The 15144-nt window shown below is 39.8% G+C and overlaps 1 protein-coding gene across 1 annotated transcript; it reads left to right on the top strand.

Annotated features, from left to right (window-relative positions):
- Window positions 1-4814: 4814 nt before the first annotated feature.
- Window positions 4815-14097, top strand: LOC133554940 (cytosolic sulfotransferase 2-like). Its single transcript, XM_061904255.1, has 8 exons — window positions 4815-4971; window positions 5102-5240; window positions 5337-5465; window positions 8872-8972; window positions 13134-13260; window positions 13333-13430; window positions 13514-13688; window positions 13769-14097. The coding sequence occupies exons 2-8, from the start codon at window positions 5102-5104 to the stop codon at window positions 13894-13896; spliced, it is 897 nt and encodes a 298-aa protein (XP_061760239.1). The 5' UTR covers window positions 4815-4971; the 3' UTR covers window positions 13897-14097.
- Window positions 14098-15144: the final 1047 nt, after the last annotated feature.

Below are 15144 nucleotides of genomic sequence, written 5' to 3'. Positions count from 1 at the left end.
TTGTTGTAGACATCCGCAAATGAGAACGGGATATTGCTTCCTGCTATCAGCACAGCCATCTTTGTCTCAGCATAAGATACACCATCGGGTTTCCATTTTGCAAGGTGGGCCATAGTACTAGGTTGTGAACGATGCTGCGCTGCAGACGTTTTGTGCTTTGCTGACTTACCGTTCATGGCTGAGTATATCCGTTCACCGTGTTCAATGGAGAAGTTTGTTCTACAAAATTTACAGGCAACATACCCCTTCCCCTTCGAACTCTCCTGGATAAACTGAAACTCTTGTTTCCAATCGTTCTGGAACTTGCAAGCATATTTCTTAATTTTGCCCGTCGAAGGTGTAATATATTGGGTTGGAGTCAATAACCAGGCGACGTGATGAAGTTATGTCTCTACTGTGGGCTTCTGAACAGACATTCTATTCTATGTACAGTAGATGGCAGTATTGTCCTGTTTAAGAGGGTCACAACATTGAGTCAGGTTCTCATGGAGCTGGAGTGGGCGTGGCCACCAGCTCCGTCTGAATTTAGGGAGATTTTCGGGAGAAAATTTGTCCCGGGAGGTTTCCGGGAGAGGCGCTGAATTTCGGGGGTCTCCCGGAAAATCTGGGAGGGTTGAAAAGTACGCCTTCCTGTGTCTAATTAGCAACATTACCCAGAGTTTAGTTTTTGGTCGTAACTAGTATGACAGTTTAGACCAGGGTTCTCTGTCACTACCATTGACATCATAAGTAACCGAGAACGGAACTAGGTCCTGTGACAGCAAGATTTTCGGCCACCATGTTACCTCTGACTTTGCTCACGAACGTTCTAGGTCAAGGGGTGCCCAAACTACGGCCCACAGCCCGGATATTGCCCGCCAAGTTCCAAAATCCGGTCCCCAAGAAAGAAACTCACAGTCAGCCAAGCAAGCAGCCCAACAATCAGAGCCCATGCATGAGGCTGCAGAATTTGCCAAGAGCCCCATTGATGACAATGTGCTGGCATGCATGTCATATGTTTGTATATTCATCTATCCATTTACTACCGCTTCTCCTGTTTGGAGTCACGGGGGTGCTGGAGCCTATCCCAGCTGCATTGGGGCGGAAGGCGGGGTACACCCTGGACAAGTCACCACCTCATGACAGGGCCAACACAGATAGACAGACAACATTTACACTCACATTCACACACAAGGGCCAATTTAGTGTTGCCAATCAACCTATCCCCAGGTGTTTTTTTATAGTTACTTTAATATTTCCATCAATTAAATCATTCACGTTTAAATTTGGTGAATCAATCTATCTGTACTATACGTTCTATTGACTATTGAAAAATAAAATTTAATTTCAGTTTCACACTTACTATGCACCAGATGAGCCCTCAGTCAGAGGCAAACTCAGAAAAAGTGAGGGAAAGGTGGATGGGCTATATAGAGGCAACTCAAGAATGCCCTCCAGAGGGAGAAAAGAAGCAAGACATAATTGTGCTCAATTAGGCAGGAAATGAGGGAGGAGAATCTTCTGATAGCTGAGCTTGAAAAAAACTGTACAGTGCCATAAAATTATGCCCAAAATATATGCAACTACTAGCAACCGTTTTAATGACTCAATCACATAAAGGTTTCTTCAGTACATTTGTTTACCTTCACTTACTATGTGCTAAGTTTTGATAATTGAAAATATGAACTGAAGAGAACCATTTTATGTTTTTCATCATTTTCATAGCCATAAGGCATTTCAAGAAATTACATTTTAATAACTATTTATACCAATAAGCATGTCTTATTTTTGTGCTATTTTCATTGGAGAAACAATCCCAACACAGCAATTGCAGTCAATCAATACCAGGGGTCGGCAACCCGCCCAAACCCCGCCCCCCCAACTCTGCCCACCTCAACCGACGCACAGAGGGGGGTGGGGGGGTTGGTGGTAGCGGGGGGGTATTATGTAGCCCAGAAGAGTTAGGGATGCATGGGATTCTGGGTATTTGTTTTGTTGTGTTTATGTTGTGTTACAGTGCGGATGTCCTCCCGAAATGTGTTTATCATTCTTGTTTGGTGTAGGTTCACAGTGTGGCGCATATTAGTAAGAATGTTAAATTTGTTCAAACGGGCACCCTCAGTGTGACCTGTATGGCTGTTGAACAAGTATGCCTTGCAGTCACTTAGGTGTGTCTGCAGTAACCACAATCAACATGTGACTGGACTGGCAAGCTGTTAGCACAAGTTGTAGGGGGCGTTAAAGGTTCCACCATCATAGCATGCCCTTATTATTGTTGTCAGGGTGAAAACCAGCAGACATTCGACAGTCTCCCATAATAATTAGGATGGTTGGCAAGTGTGATGCTGTCAAGCAGCATTCATATAAATCTCGCGGGCCGCACTAACGTTAAATTTTCATATTAAGGTGTCTGAGACCCCTGGTTTATACATAGCACAAAGCAAAAAAAAAATTCTTTATGCAGTGTTATTTCATTTTAAATTTCAAATGAGTTTTGTGGCTCCCATTGTTTTCTTTATTTTGGGAAACGGGTCAAAATAGCTCTTTGAGTGGTAAAGGTTGCCGACCCCTGGTGTAGTTTCACAGTGTGGCGCATATTAGTAAGAGTGTTAAATTTGTTTAAACGGGCACCCTCAGTGTGACCTGTATGGCTGTTGAACAAGTATGCCTTGCAGTCACTTACGTGTGTCTTCAGTAACCACTATCAACATTGACTGGACTGGCAAGCTGTTAGCACAACTTGTAGGTGGCGTTAAAGGTTCCACCATCATAGCATGCCCTTATTATTGTTGTCAGGGTGAAAACCAGCAGACATTCGACAGTCTCCCGGGAGAATTAGGAGGGTTGGCAAGTGTGATGCTGTCAAGAGGCATTCATATAAATCTTGCGGGCCGCACTAACGTAAAATTTTCATATTATGTGTGGGCCATGTGTCTGAGCCCCCTGGTTTATACATAGCACAAAGCAAAAAAAAAACCTCTGTATAGAGTGTTATTTCATTTTAAATTTCTAATTAGTTTTGTGGCTCCCATTGTTTTCTTTATTTTGTGAAACGGGTCAAAACGGCTCTTTGAGTGGTAAAGGTTGCCGACCCCTGATCTATGCCAAGCTGGCTGTACACCATGGCAATGAACAAGGGAATACTGGACATGTCACAGCACAAGACAACACTAAGATCATCCCTATGACGAAGAACTCTGAGGATAGTATTCCAGATGGTGGTGCTTATGTGTTTATGTCGAGCATGACTATGCCAACTGGACACCCCAGACCTGACCCTTACTGGACAACACTGTCACATAAATTGGTGCCTGGACGGTAAGAGAAATTCCAGACTAACGTGTAACACATGTTTGTCTTAGTTACAGAAGGTCTACCAACTGACCGCACACTTTCATGCCACTTTTTATAATCAAGAAATAATGGTGGGGTTGTTATTCCTTCACTACCACTTTTGACTTGAATTTGGGGTCATTGTCCTGTTGGAACACCCAACTGCGCCTAAGACCTAACCTCCAGGCTGATGATTATAGGTTGTCCTGAAGAATTTGGAGGTAATCCTCCCTTTTCATTGTCCCATTTTCTCTCTGTAAAGCACCAGTTCCATTGGCAGCTAAACCGGCCTAGAGCATAATACTACCACCATGCTTGACGGTAGATATAGTGTTCCTGGGATTAAAAGCCTCACCTTTTTCTCCTCCAAACATATTGCTGGGTATTGTGGCCAAACAGCTCAATTTTTGTTTCATCTGATATCCCATGGACAATGATAAGCCCTTCTGGAGGAAAGTTCTGTGCTCAGATGAAACCAAAATTGAGCTGTTTGACCACAATACCCATCAATATGTTTGGAGGAGAAAAGGTCAGGCCTTTAAGCCCAGGAATACCATCCTACCGTCAAGCATGGTGGTGGTAGTATTATGCTCTGGGCCTGTTTTGCTGGCAATGGAACTGGTACTTTACATAAAGTAAATGGAACAATGAAAAAGGAGGATTACCTCCAAATTCCTCAGGACAACGTAAAATGATCAGCTCAGAGGTTGGGTTTTGGGCGCAGTTGGGTGTTCCAACAGGACCATGACCCCAAAAACACGTCAAAAGTGGTAATGGCTAAATCAGGCTAAAATTAAGGTTTTAGAATGGCCCTCCCAAAGTCCTGACCTAAATGTGTGGACAATGCTGAAGAAACAAGTCCATGTCAGAAAACCAACAAATTTAGCTGAACTGCACCAATTTTTACAAGAGGGGTGATCAAAAATTCAACCAGAAGCTTGTGGATGGCAACCAAAAGCGGCTTATTGCAGTGAAACATGCCAAGGGACATGTAACTAAATATTAACATTGCTGTATGAAAACTCTTGACCCAGAAGTTTTGGTCACATTTTCTGTAGACCCATAATAAATTTATAAAAGAACCAAATTTCATGAATGTTTTTTTTGTAAAAACAGGTATGTGCTCCAATCACTGTATAAAAAAAAAAAAAGAGTTGTAGAAATTATTGGAAACTCAAAACAGCTATGACATTATGTTCTTTACAAGTGTATGTAAGCTTTTAGGCTGGACACAAAATGCTGTCCAGTTTGTGTTTTGTGTGGTCTTCCTCCCTCTTAGCTTCCACTGAACAGCCACAGGAAGTGTTTTTGGAAATTCCTCAAGACTCCTTACAATGCAGAGGAATGTGCACCTCTTACTCCGTTTCATTTGCATTTTCCTCAACCTAACTGCACATCTTAGATAAAATGCAAATACGAATGCTAGGTTACTGCAGAAACTCTCCTTTGGTACTCTAACAAGAAAAAATTACATGTGTTTTAAATTTTTTGTGAAATCTATGCAGCTGGAAGGGGTTGGACAATAACTTCCCTTTTTAGGGTCCGCCCTTATATGTGAGCAGAAACGAAAGGAGGAAAATAGATGACTCAACTGGGGAGGTTTTGGTTGGAGTGGAGATAACATTTTGGAATATATCAAAAGCTTCTGCAGCAATTAAGGTACGTCTACCCTGACACCTTACTCATGAGTTTGTACAATGTTGCAACGTGAACTGTCAAATACAGGTTTACCGTTTATTTTCTGCTTGCTTTTTCCATTCCAAATGCAAGATATTTATTTTTTTCAAAGATGGATTCATCTTTCCGAGCAGAGCTGTTTGATTTCCACGGAGTCTCAATGACCCGCTATTTCACAGACAACTGGGACAATGTTCAAAACTTTCAGGCCAGGCCGGATGACATACTCATTGCAACATATCCCAAAGCAGGTCAACTCACAAACACAAGCTTGTATGAGCCTAAACATGTTTACATACCATAGAAAGTCTTCGAGATGAGCTGTTCTCTGTTTGTTTATCCTCTAGGAACAACATGGGTGTCTTGCATCCTTGATCTCCTTCATTTTGGTCAAACTTCTTCAGAGCGCCAGACATCCATCTCAATCTATGACAGAGTGCCTTTCTTGGAGATGTCGGTCCCGTCTGTGCCTAAAGGTTGAACCAGTAAAATCCTATTTTTATGCAGTATCTCTGTGTGGAGTTTGCATGTTCTCCACATGCTTGAGTTGGTTTTCTCAGGGTATGTCAGCCTTTTTCTACACCTAGTCTAAAAAACCTAAACATAATTGTCCACACATTCTGTGTGATTGTTTGTCTAATGTGTTCCGTGCTATTGACTAATGACCAATCCAAAGAAGGGCTGGGCGATATGGCCTTTTATTAATGTCTCAATATTTTTAGGCCATGTCATGATACACGATATGTACAGTGGGGCAAAAAAGTATTTAGTCAGCCACCGATTGTGCAAGTTCTCCCACTTAAAGTGATGACAGAGGTCTGTAATTTTCATCAGAGGTACACTTCAACGGTGTGAGACATAATGTGAAAAAAAAATCCAGGAAGTCACATTGTAGGAATTTTAAATAATTAATTTGTAAATAATGGTGGAAAATAAGTATTTGGTCAACCATTCAAAGCTCTCACTGATGGAAGGAGGTTTTGGCTCAAAATCTCACGATACATGGCCCCATTCATTCTTTCCTTAACATGGAAACAACTTGTCGTGTTTGGAGGAAGAAGAATACTGAGTTGCATCCCAAGAACACCACACCTACTGTGAAGCATTGCTTTGAATGGTTGACCAAATACTTATTCTCCACCATAATTTACAAATAAATTCTTTAAAATTCCTACAATGTGGATTCCTGGATTTTTTTGGGCAGATTCTGTCTCTCACAGTTGAAGTGTACCTATGATGAAAATGAAAGACCTCTGTCATCATTTTAAGTGGGAGAAGTTGCACAATCGGTGGCTGACTAAATACTTTTTTGCCCCACTGTATCTCAATATTTTGCTTTAGCCTTGAATGAACACTTGATACATGTAACAACACGAGTATGATGATTCTATATGTCTACATTAAAACATTCTTGTTCATACTGCATTCATACATGCTCATTTTAAACTTTCATGCAGAGAGGGAAATCACAACTAAGTCAATTGACCAAAACAGAATTTATTAAACAGTTATAAGCAGTGGCACAAACATTCATGTAATTTTCAAAACAGAAAGTGCAAGATTGTCAGATACATTTTAAAACAAGCTAAAAGTGCACTTTTGTGAATAATATCACTAAGATGCCATATCAAAACAACACTAAATTAAAGTGTACTTTTTGTACAGAACGCCACTACAATAGTTTAAAACAATTAAAGTGCACTTTTGTGCATGATGTCACACAAGATATGTCAATTACTGTCAAATAAAAATTAGCTGCATAATAGGTTCCTGCGAACGTTATCTCCTTCAGTTGTTGAGTTTTTTTTTCATAGAGTGTTGATCTGGAATTAGTTGCTTCGGCATTTTGTTGGTGTGGCACCGGTCGGAGATCTTTATGCAGAGTTTCAAGCACTCTTCATTCTTTAGCGGGTGACTTTTCAAGTGATCGCTATATCAGCAGCGCTGCTACTTTTTATTGCAACGCTTTTGCCGCATAAATGTTGAATATATTCCCGCTTGAAGCCAAACCACTGCCGGACGACGGGTCCCGTTTCGTTTTTCTTGGTAAATAATTCTTCCTCCATTTTTTACCAGATTCACACCTTCTTTCTCTCGTATTACCACCCGCACCTCACCGTTAGCATCACAGCTAACTTTACCATGTTGCTACGTCTCTGCTCTGTGGAAGCGTGTGACGTTGCACACGCGACAGTATGTGACGTGTGTAAGAAGGTGGACTTGGTTTACGTCTCCTTGAGAATTAAAGACAAGATAGAGTGAGAAGAGACTGTAGTGCATGGGTGTCAAACTCTGGCCCGCGGGCCATATATGGCCCGCCGTGTAATTTAATTTGGCCCTCAAGGCAATATTAAATTAACATTAGAGCTGGCCCATCGGTATTATACAGCGGCGGTGCTGCCGTAACATCGCATTCATCGCTAATACTCACACTTGCCAACCCTCCTGATTTTCCCGGGAGACTCCCGAAGTTCAGTGCCCCTCCCGAAAATCTCCCGGGGAAACCGAATTTCTCTTGATTCCCACCCGGACAACAACACTGGGCGTGTGCCTTAAAGGCACTGCCTTTAGCGTCCTCTACAAACAGTCGTCACATCCGCTTTTCCTCCATACAAACAGCGTGCCGGCCAAGTCACATAATATAAGTGGCTTGCACACACACACACACACACAAGGGAATACAAGCATACTTGGTCAACAGCCATACAGGTCACACTAAGGGTGGCCGTACAAACAACTTTAACAGTGTTGCAAATATGCGCCACACTGTGAACCCACACCAAACAAGAATGACAACACCTTTCGGGAGAACATCCGCACCGTAACACAACATAAACTGAACAGAAAAAATAGCCAGACCCCCTTGCAGCACTAACTCTTTCGGGATGCTACGATATACACCCCCCGCTACCCTCCCCCATTTCAACCCCGCCCACTTCATTGTTACTGTATTTTCAAATATTTTAGCTTGTGGAAAAAGTTAATGTTGATATTTACCTCAGAAGGCTGCAAATAGAAAAGAGGCATTACATTTTTTATTTAAATTGTATTTAACATACCATTGATGTTTTTTCGTTTGTTTTGTGAAAGTTGGTTTTTTGTTCCATATTCAGTGTTAAATCAAATCAGTGTAGCACACTGAGACATAATTAACGTTTTATTCACACACTTTCTCTTGCTCCTTCAAGGCTTGAATGTTTGATTCATTCATTATTGTTATTTTATTTCCAAATGTATTATTAGCCTGTGGAAAATGTTTGTTTTGATATTTGCCTCAGAAGGCTGAAAATACAAAAGAGGCATTCAATGTTTATTTAAATTGTATTTGATATGACATTAATATTTTTAAATTATTATTATCATTATTTGAAACTCGATTATGCATGTCACTACATATATAAGCCTTGCTTGTTCAATATTCAATGCAAAACTTGTTTGGGTCTCTATTAAAAGGTTAATTTGTACAACCTTGGCCCGCGGCTTTGTTCAGTTTTAAATTTTGGCCCACTCTGTATTTGAGTTTGACACCCCTGCTGTAGTGTAATGCCTGCAGCTAAAAGCAACTGTGTGAGAACGCATACTCGAATATCACGATATAGTAATTTTCTATATCGCACAGAGACAAACCCATGATTTATTGACTATATCGATATATCGCCCAGCCCTTATCCAATGTGTACTCTTCGTCTTCCTTGAAGTCCCCTGGGATGGAATCCAGCTCAATGTGTTATCTAAATTATAAGTGGTACAGAAAATAAGGGTATTGTGATCACATGATCTTTTTGTCTACAGTCATCTTTGACTACTTAATTTGTGTTTTTTTTATGTGATCCCATTTTGAAGTTTTACATGGTTTACCTTCCCCTATGCATCCTCACACAGGTACAGAGCTGCTAGACAAGCTTGTCACTTCTCCTCGACTCATCAAAACTCATTTTCCAGTTCAGTTTGTGCCAAAGTCCTTTTGGGAGCAAAACTGCAGGGTAGCGTATACCTGTTGTTTACTTTGGGCCATATTCTCCCGTGTTTTTTTCAACGCGTTTGAAGTTATGCACGTTTGTCTTATTTGTCTTCTCCCATCTAGCTTGCGTACTTACTGAAGTAAGTTAGACCTGAGTGCTTGAGTCTTAAATTAAGGTGGGCTCATTAATATTGAGGCGGACTATGCCATGATTCCTTTCTCCCTTGGCTGTGTGAAACCCATGAAACATGGAGTTACACTAACATTTGTGAATGTCCTCGAAATTTATGAAAAAGATAATACCGTACTTTATAATTTAAAAAGGCTGTATCAATACAGGCAGTTCTTGCCATGTGTCAAGGGCGTAGAATTGGGTAGGGACGCTAGGGACACGTCCCTACCAATATCCAGCCGCTACTGTGTAGTCACTATCAATACAAGCGCTGCCCGTAATGTTTAGTCAATGATTATGGCACAGAAAGGGTTAAAGGTCGGTCTCTGCTAGAAGTCCCGCCTCCAACCAAAATTTCGCTCCCTGATTGGTTGCCGCTTTCAGGCTAACTTACGTGTGATTGGCTGTCCCCGCTGTCACTCCTTCTGCTTGTAAAAGCTAGCCTACATGCTAGTTGCTAGCGAGCGGACTAGAGGCAGTGCAACTCGGTGTAAGTTGTAAGTTGTAACTTGTAAGTAAGTGTAAGTTGTAAGTTGTAAGTAAGTGTAAGTTGTAAGTAAGTGTAAGTTGGAAGTTGTAAGTAAGTGTAAGTTGTAAGTAAGTGTAAGTTGGAAGTTGTAAGTAAGTGTAAGTTGTAAGTAAGTGTAAGTTGGAAGTTGTAAGTAAGTGTAAGTTGTAAGTAAGTGTAAGTTGGAAGTTGTAAGTAAGTGTAAGATGTAAGGAAGTTTAAGTTGGAAGTTGTCAACATGTTCGGCATTTTTTGTCCCTGGCGCACGGTAGCTAGATGGATTTTAATATCAGTGCTGTGATTTACATTGTGTTTGTGTCTGTTTGCGTGCGTGTGTGCTGTAGGTTTTGAAGGATGTCAATGAAAAGAAAACTGGATATAAGAGACTTCTTTAGGAGTCAAACTGTGAGTTACTTCAAGGGTGTATAGAGGCTCAACAATATTGAATAATTCAAGAATATATCACTCCAGTCACACCCCTTAGAGTGCTATAATGAGCATATACCATGGACTGGAGTGATATATTGGTTTTATAAAACGGTTACAAATAAAGGCATTATGAAATAGAAATACTCAATCAATTTATTGTAGTTTTATTCAACCAGAAACACATATTATACAATAAAATAGCCTCACTGTGGAAAAAATAGTCCCACCTATCCAGACGTTAGCTCCAAATTAGCACTGCATCTCGTCTTTTCCTCCGCTTTTTTTCAGGTGAAAGTCAATGCTCAGTGCCCTTTACCATTGTTAACCCTCCCCAGGAGTGAAAGTTAACCGTAAACATGTGAATTCAACTACTTTAGTCCGTTTTCTAACATCGTAAAAACATCAGCTGTCTTTTACTATGGACTGCAACAGTCTGTTGTCATGGATACATGACAACAACTTCCATTCATAGCAGTCATGCGTGCCTGAGGCGGAGTGATAGCCTACGCTGTGATAAGGCTTTAGAATATTTAAACCACGGTTAACCGCCAATCAGATCGCCGGATTTCATCTGTCCGTTTTATTTTTGAAATTATTTTTTAGTTTCATGTATTTGTGTAGAAGTGAGCAACGGTTTGAAAATACTAGATGATTATGTGATTTTTACAATGCTAAAATATAGTTCATTAATATAAAGTAATATTCATATTTAGTAAAAGCCTTTTTGCACAGGCAGTAACTGTACCATCAAGCTCTATGGTCATTGTCGTTAATGTATCTGTCATGCATCAACATATTTTTGGCCAGCAGTTCCTTTCTGTGACAGACCGGCGGAGGCATGTGTTTGGCTCTTTCAAATAGGAACAACCAGTGGACACTAATCTGCTTGTATTTCACTATTAGTGACAAACATATTTACAGTACAAAAGCAGCAGTAGAAAGAAGTAGATGAAGGGAAAAATTGTGAGTGATTTAAACACAAGTTGGAGAAAAGATTATTACAGTTCATTTATGTTTATTTACAATGTTGTATTGCATGAATGTATTTCTGATGTTGTTGATGGACAGTAGGCTATGTTAATTGACAGTATGATGCACAGTTGCACTACACCCCTACACTAAAGAGTAAAGATGAGAACTCTTCCAAGTTGTCTCCTTTGCTTTCATTTTAGTTGCTTTACCCTATAACATCTGTATGACGTGAAATTATGATTGCTAATGTAAAAAAAAAAAAAGTAAACTTTCAGAGTGCTGCCTTGGAGCACTTTTGTGTCCCCACCAATCTCAAAATCAAACCTACTCCCTTGCCTTGTGTACATGTGTCATCATGTTGATGTAGTGTGTGTTTGCAGTACATGCACACTGCAATAGGGTCTTCTCCTAGACTCAATATAATGCCATGGATCAGGGGTGTCAAACGTAAGGCCCGCTGGCAGCATCAGGTTTATCCGGCCCATGTAATGTTTGCCAAGTATAAACAATGAGCTGTTTGTTGTTTTTTTTTACAAAATAAACTCCTGTTGTAAATGTGTCCACTAGATGTCATAATAGAAATTCTGTTAGGCAAGCAAACGGTTAATACTGGGGCCAAGCAGGAGGTACACAGTAAAGGGTGACTGTGACTTATCCTCCTCGACCCACATCAAACTTAAAACCTACTGTTTTTTGTCTTTTGCTTCGAACACATCGTTATTTGACACCCGTATTCCCCCAAAATGTCCCTCTCAAACACGACAAAATTAAACTTAACCCTTTTGAATAGTTTTTACCTCCGTTTTTTTAAGGTTTGTTGAGTTAGCACTGGATTGATATGTGGACATGACAAAGGAGGTATTCGATACCTCAAAGAGATTACATGTTGTGTTTTTGTTAAATCCCAGAAAGACTGTGATTTAAAGTTTAATCCTGGCTTTGTAGATACACCGAGAAGAAGTCTCAGCTCATTGTGTTTTTCAAGCTGCACCAATTTCCTCAGAATTTTCAAAAAACCTGAAGTGTTTTGTCCGGAGGATTATTTGTGATTTGTACGTTTTCAGAATGTGCTTGTTCTATTTTGGGGCAAAGTAAAACAAAGAAAACAACCTGGAGTTTATTTTAAAGTTATCATGCCATGATTTACCATTAGGGCCCACCTGGGAATGGATTTTCCTCCATGCGGCTCCTGAGCTACAATGAATTTGACATACCTGCCGTAGATGGAACGTTATTTACTTATTATAACCACCTCAATGTTAATTTTCTTCAAGTTGGTATGGTATAGTATTGTATGTTAAGAGTTCTGTTTTGTACAAATGTCAGTTAAGATGTGTCGCGTCAAAGGGGCGTGCATGGACAACTGTGTCCTATGTGTGTTTTTGTGTGACGAGAGTGGCAGCTGACAGTTTGACATTAACTGGCAAAAAAATTAATGGAATGGATAGATGATACATTATATGTGTGTTTTCTATTAAATATTCACATACTTCCATGATCACAGTCCAGATAAAATTGGATGCATTGAACGTCCGTTAATATCAGGATGTACCATACACGGCTGATATAAGCGTGTGGTCGCACTCCTGAAAGAAAGATGTGCATATAGATTTTTGATTGTTAGTTCAAAGTGACAATATGGTACTTCTACCCTAATCTCAATGGATGTTTTCAGGTGTCTCAATTAAAGCGATCAGAATAGATTTAATACCTCTGAAAGTCTTATAATTATGTGCGGTGTGCACTGCATCCAAGTGCAATATAATGGTTTAATATCCAGGGGCGCTGGACTTATTCGTAAGAACAAAAGTACATAGCTTGATGGGAGAATACGCAGAAGGCCAGATTTGACAGGGAACGCCGGTCATTGAATGCACATTTTGGATAAAAGCGTGCATTGACAGACTCAAGTTAAGGGGAAGAATGCCACACAGCCACAATCCGTGCAATTGCGCAGCTTTTTTCATTTGAGCACATTGGAGAATAGGGCTCTTAATAAAAAAATTTACATTTCCCAGAGAAATGCTAAGCATGCATGAAAATTATAACATCTATGTATAAAAAAGTATGTATGGATACAAATATTTCTTTTTTTGATGTAGATTGTTTATTTGGCTCGTAATGCCAAAGACAGTGTCGTGTCATATTTCCACTTTGACCGCATGAACATGGCGGAACCAGAACCCGGAAAATGGAGCAGCTTCCTCCAGAGATTTATGCAAGGAAAGAGTAGGTACATTATGAAATACAATTATTCATCTCTTCCATAGTCTTATAATGCATTTGTTTGCTTGTGGTCAGTGGTGTTTGGATCCTGGTATGATCATGTAAACGGCTGGTGGAAGAAGAAGCAGACTTACTCAAAGCTCCACTACATGTTCTATGAAGATCTGATCGAGGTACTGCAGTTGTTTTTGCAACTGCCATTGCTTGTGTTTCCACAGCAACAGCTGGATTTATTATATGACCAATGTTTTTGCAGGACACTGGACGTGAACTAGAAAAAATCTGCAGCTTTGTTGGTTTGTCTCCTTCAGACGAGTACAAGAAAAGCATCATTGACACAGTGCAATTTGATAACATGAAAAATAACAAAATGGCCAACCACTCCACGATTTCAGTTATGGATTTCAAAATTTCACACTTCATGCGAAAAGGTAATCGTACGAAAAAATACTTATGCAGTCAGAAATTGAAATAAAATCAATTTGCTGATTTTTTTTGTGACTTCATGCAGGAAAAGTTGGTGACTGGAAGAACCATTTCACTGTGAATCAGAATGAACACTTTGACGAAGATTACAAGAGAAAAATGACAGATCCCACACTTGAGTTTCGCACCGAAATTGATATTTCTGCTATTTAGACTGATTTAGTATTACCATGAGAAAAAAGTTACAGAATAACTTTTCTTGTCAACAGTATTAATTATTATTAATTGTTACTAAATTACTAAATCACATACAAATTAATGTATGTAAAACAAGTGCATCTATATGCACAAAGCATTAATTGCTGCTGGTATAATCATTCAACGACTACAAATAAAGTACTAATGCAGTTTTAATAGCATGTCTGTTTCATCATGATTGTGTATTCTGTCTAAAAGAAAATATCAGTTTACTTTTGACAACTTTTCATGTTGTGTGTGTAATGTCGAGAAAATTAAAATAATTTAGTAAGTACAAACATCGTTTCCATATCAGTTGGAAAATTGTGTTAGATGTAAATATAAACTGAATACAATAATTAACAAATCCTTTTCAACCCATATTCAATTGAATACACTACAAAGACAACATATTTGATTTTCAAACTCATAAAATTTGTTTTTTTTTGCAAATAATAATTAACTTAGAATGTCGTGGCTGCAACATGTGCCAAAGTAGTTGGGAAAGTGCATGTTCACCACTGTGTTACATCACCTTTTCTTTTAAAAACACTCAATAAACGTTTGGGAACTGAGGAAACGAATTGTTGAAGCTTTGAAAGTAGAATTATTTCCCATTCTTGTTTTATGTAGAGCTTTAGTCATTCAACGGTCCGGAGTCTCCGCTGTCGTATATTACGCTTCATAATGCGCCACACATTTTCGATGGGAGACATGTCTGGACTGCAGGCGGGCCGGGAAAGTACCCGCACTCTTTTACTACTCTTTTACGTGGCTTGGCATTGTTTTGCTGAAATAAGCAGGGGCGTCTATGATAACGTTGCTTGGATGGCAACATACATATGTTGCTCCAAAACCTGTATGGACCATTCAGCATTAATAGTACCTTCACAGATGTGTAAGTTACCCATGCCTTGGGCACTAATACACCCCCATACCATCACAGATGCTGGCTTTTGAACTTTGCGCCTATAACAATCCAAATGGTTGTTTTCGTCCTTGTTCTGGAGGACACCACGGCTACAGTTTCCAATTATAATTTGAAATGTGGACTCGTCAGACCACAGAACACTTTTCCACTTTGCATCAGTCCATCTTAGATGAGCTCGGGCCCAGCGAAGCCAACGGCGTTCCTGGGTGTTGTTGATAAATGGATTTTGCTTTGCATAGTAGAGTTTGACTTGCACTTACAGATTTAGCGACCAACTGTAGTTACTGAAAGTG

The sequence above is a fragment of the Nerophis ophidion genome, linkage group LG06 (assembly GCF_033978795.1).
Source record: "Nerophis ophidion isolate RoL-2023_Sa linkage group LG06, RoL_Noph_v1.0, whole genome shotgun sequence".
NCBI lineage: Eukaryota > Metazoa > Chordata > Actinopteri > Syngnathiformes > Syngnathidae > Nerophis > Nerophis ophidion.
The sequence above is the reverse complement of the archived record's forward strand: the minus strand, read 5'-3'. Positions and strand labels throughout refer to the sequence as shown.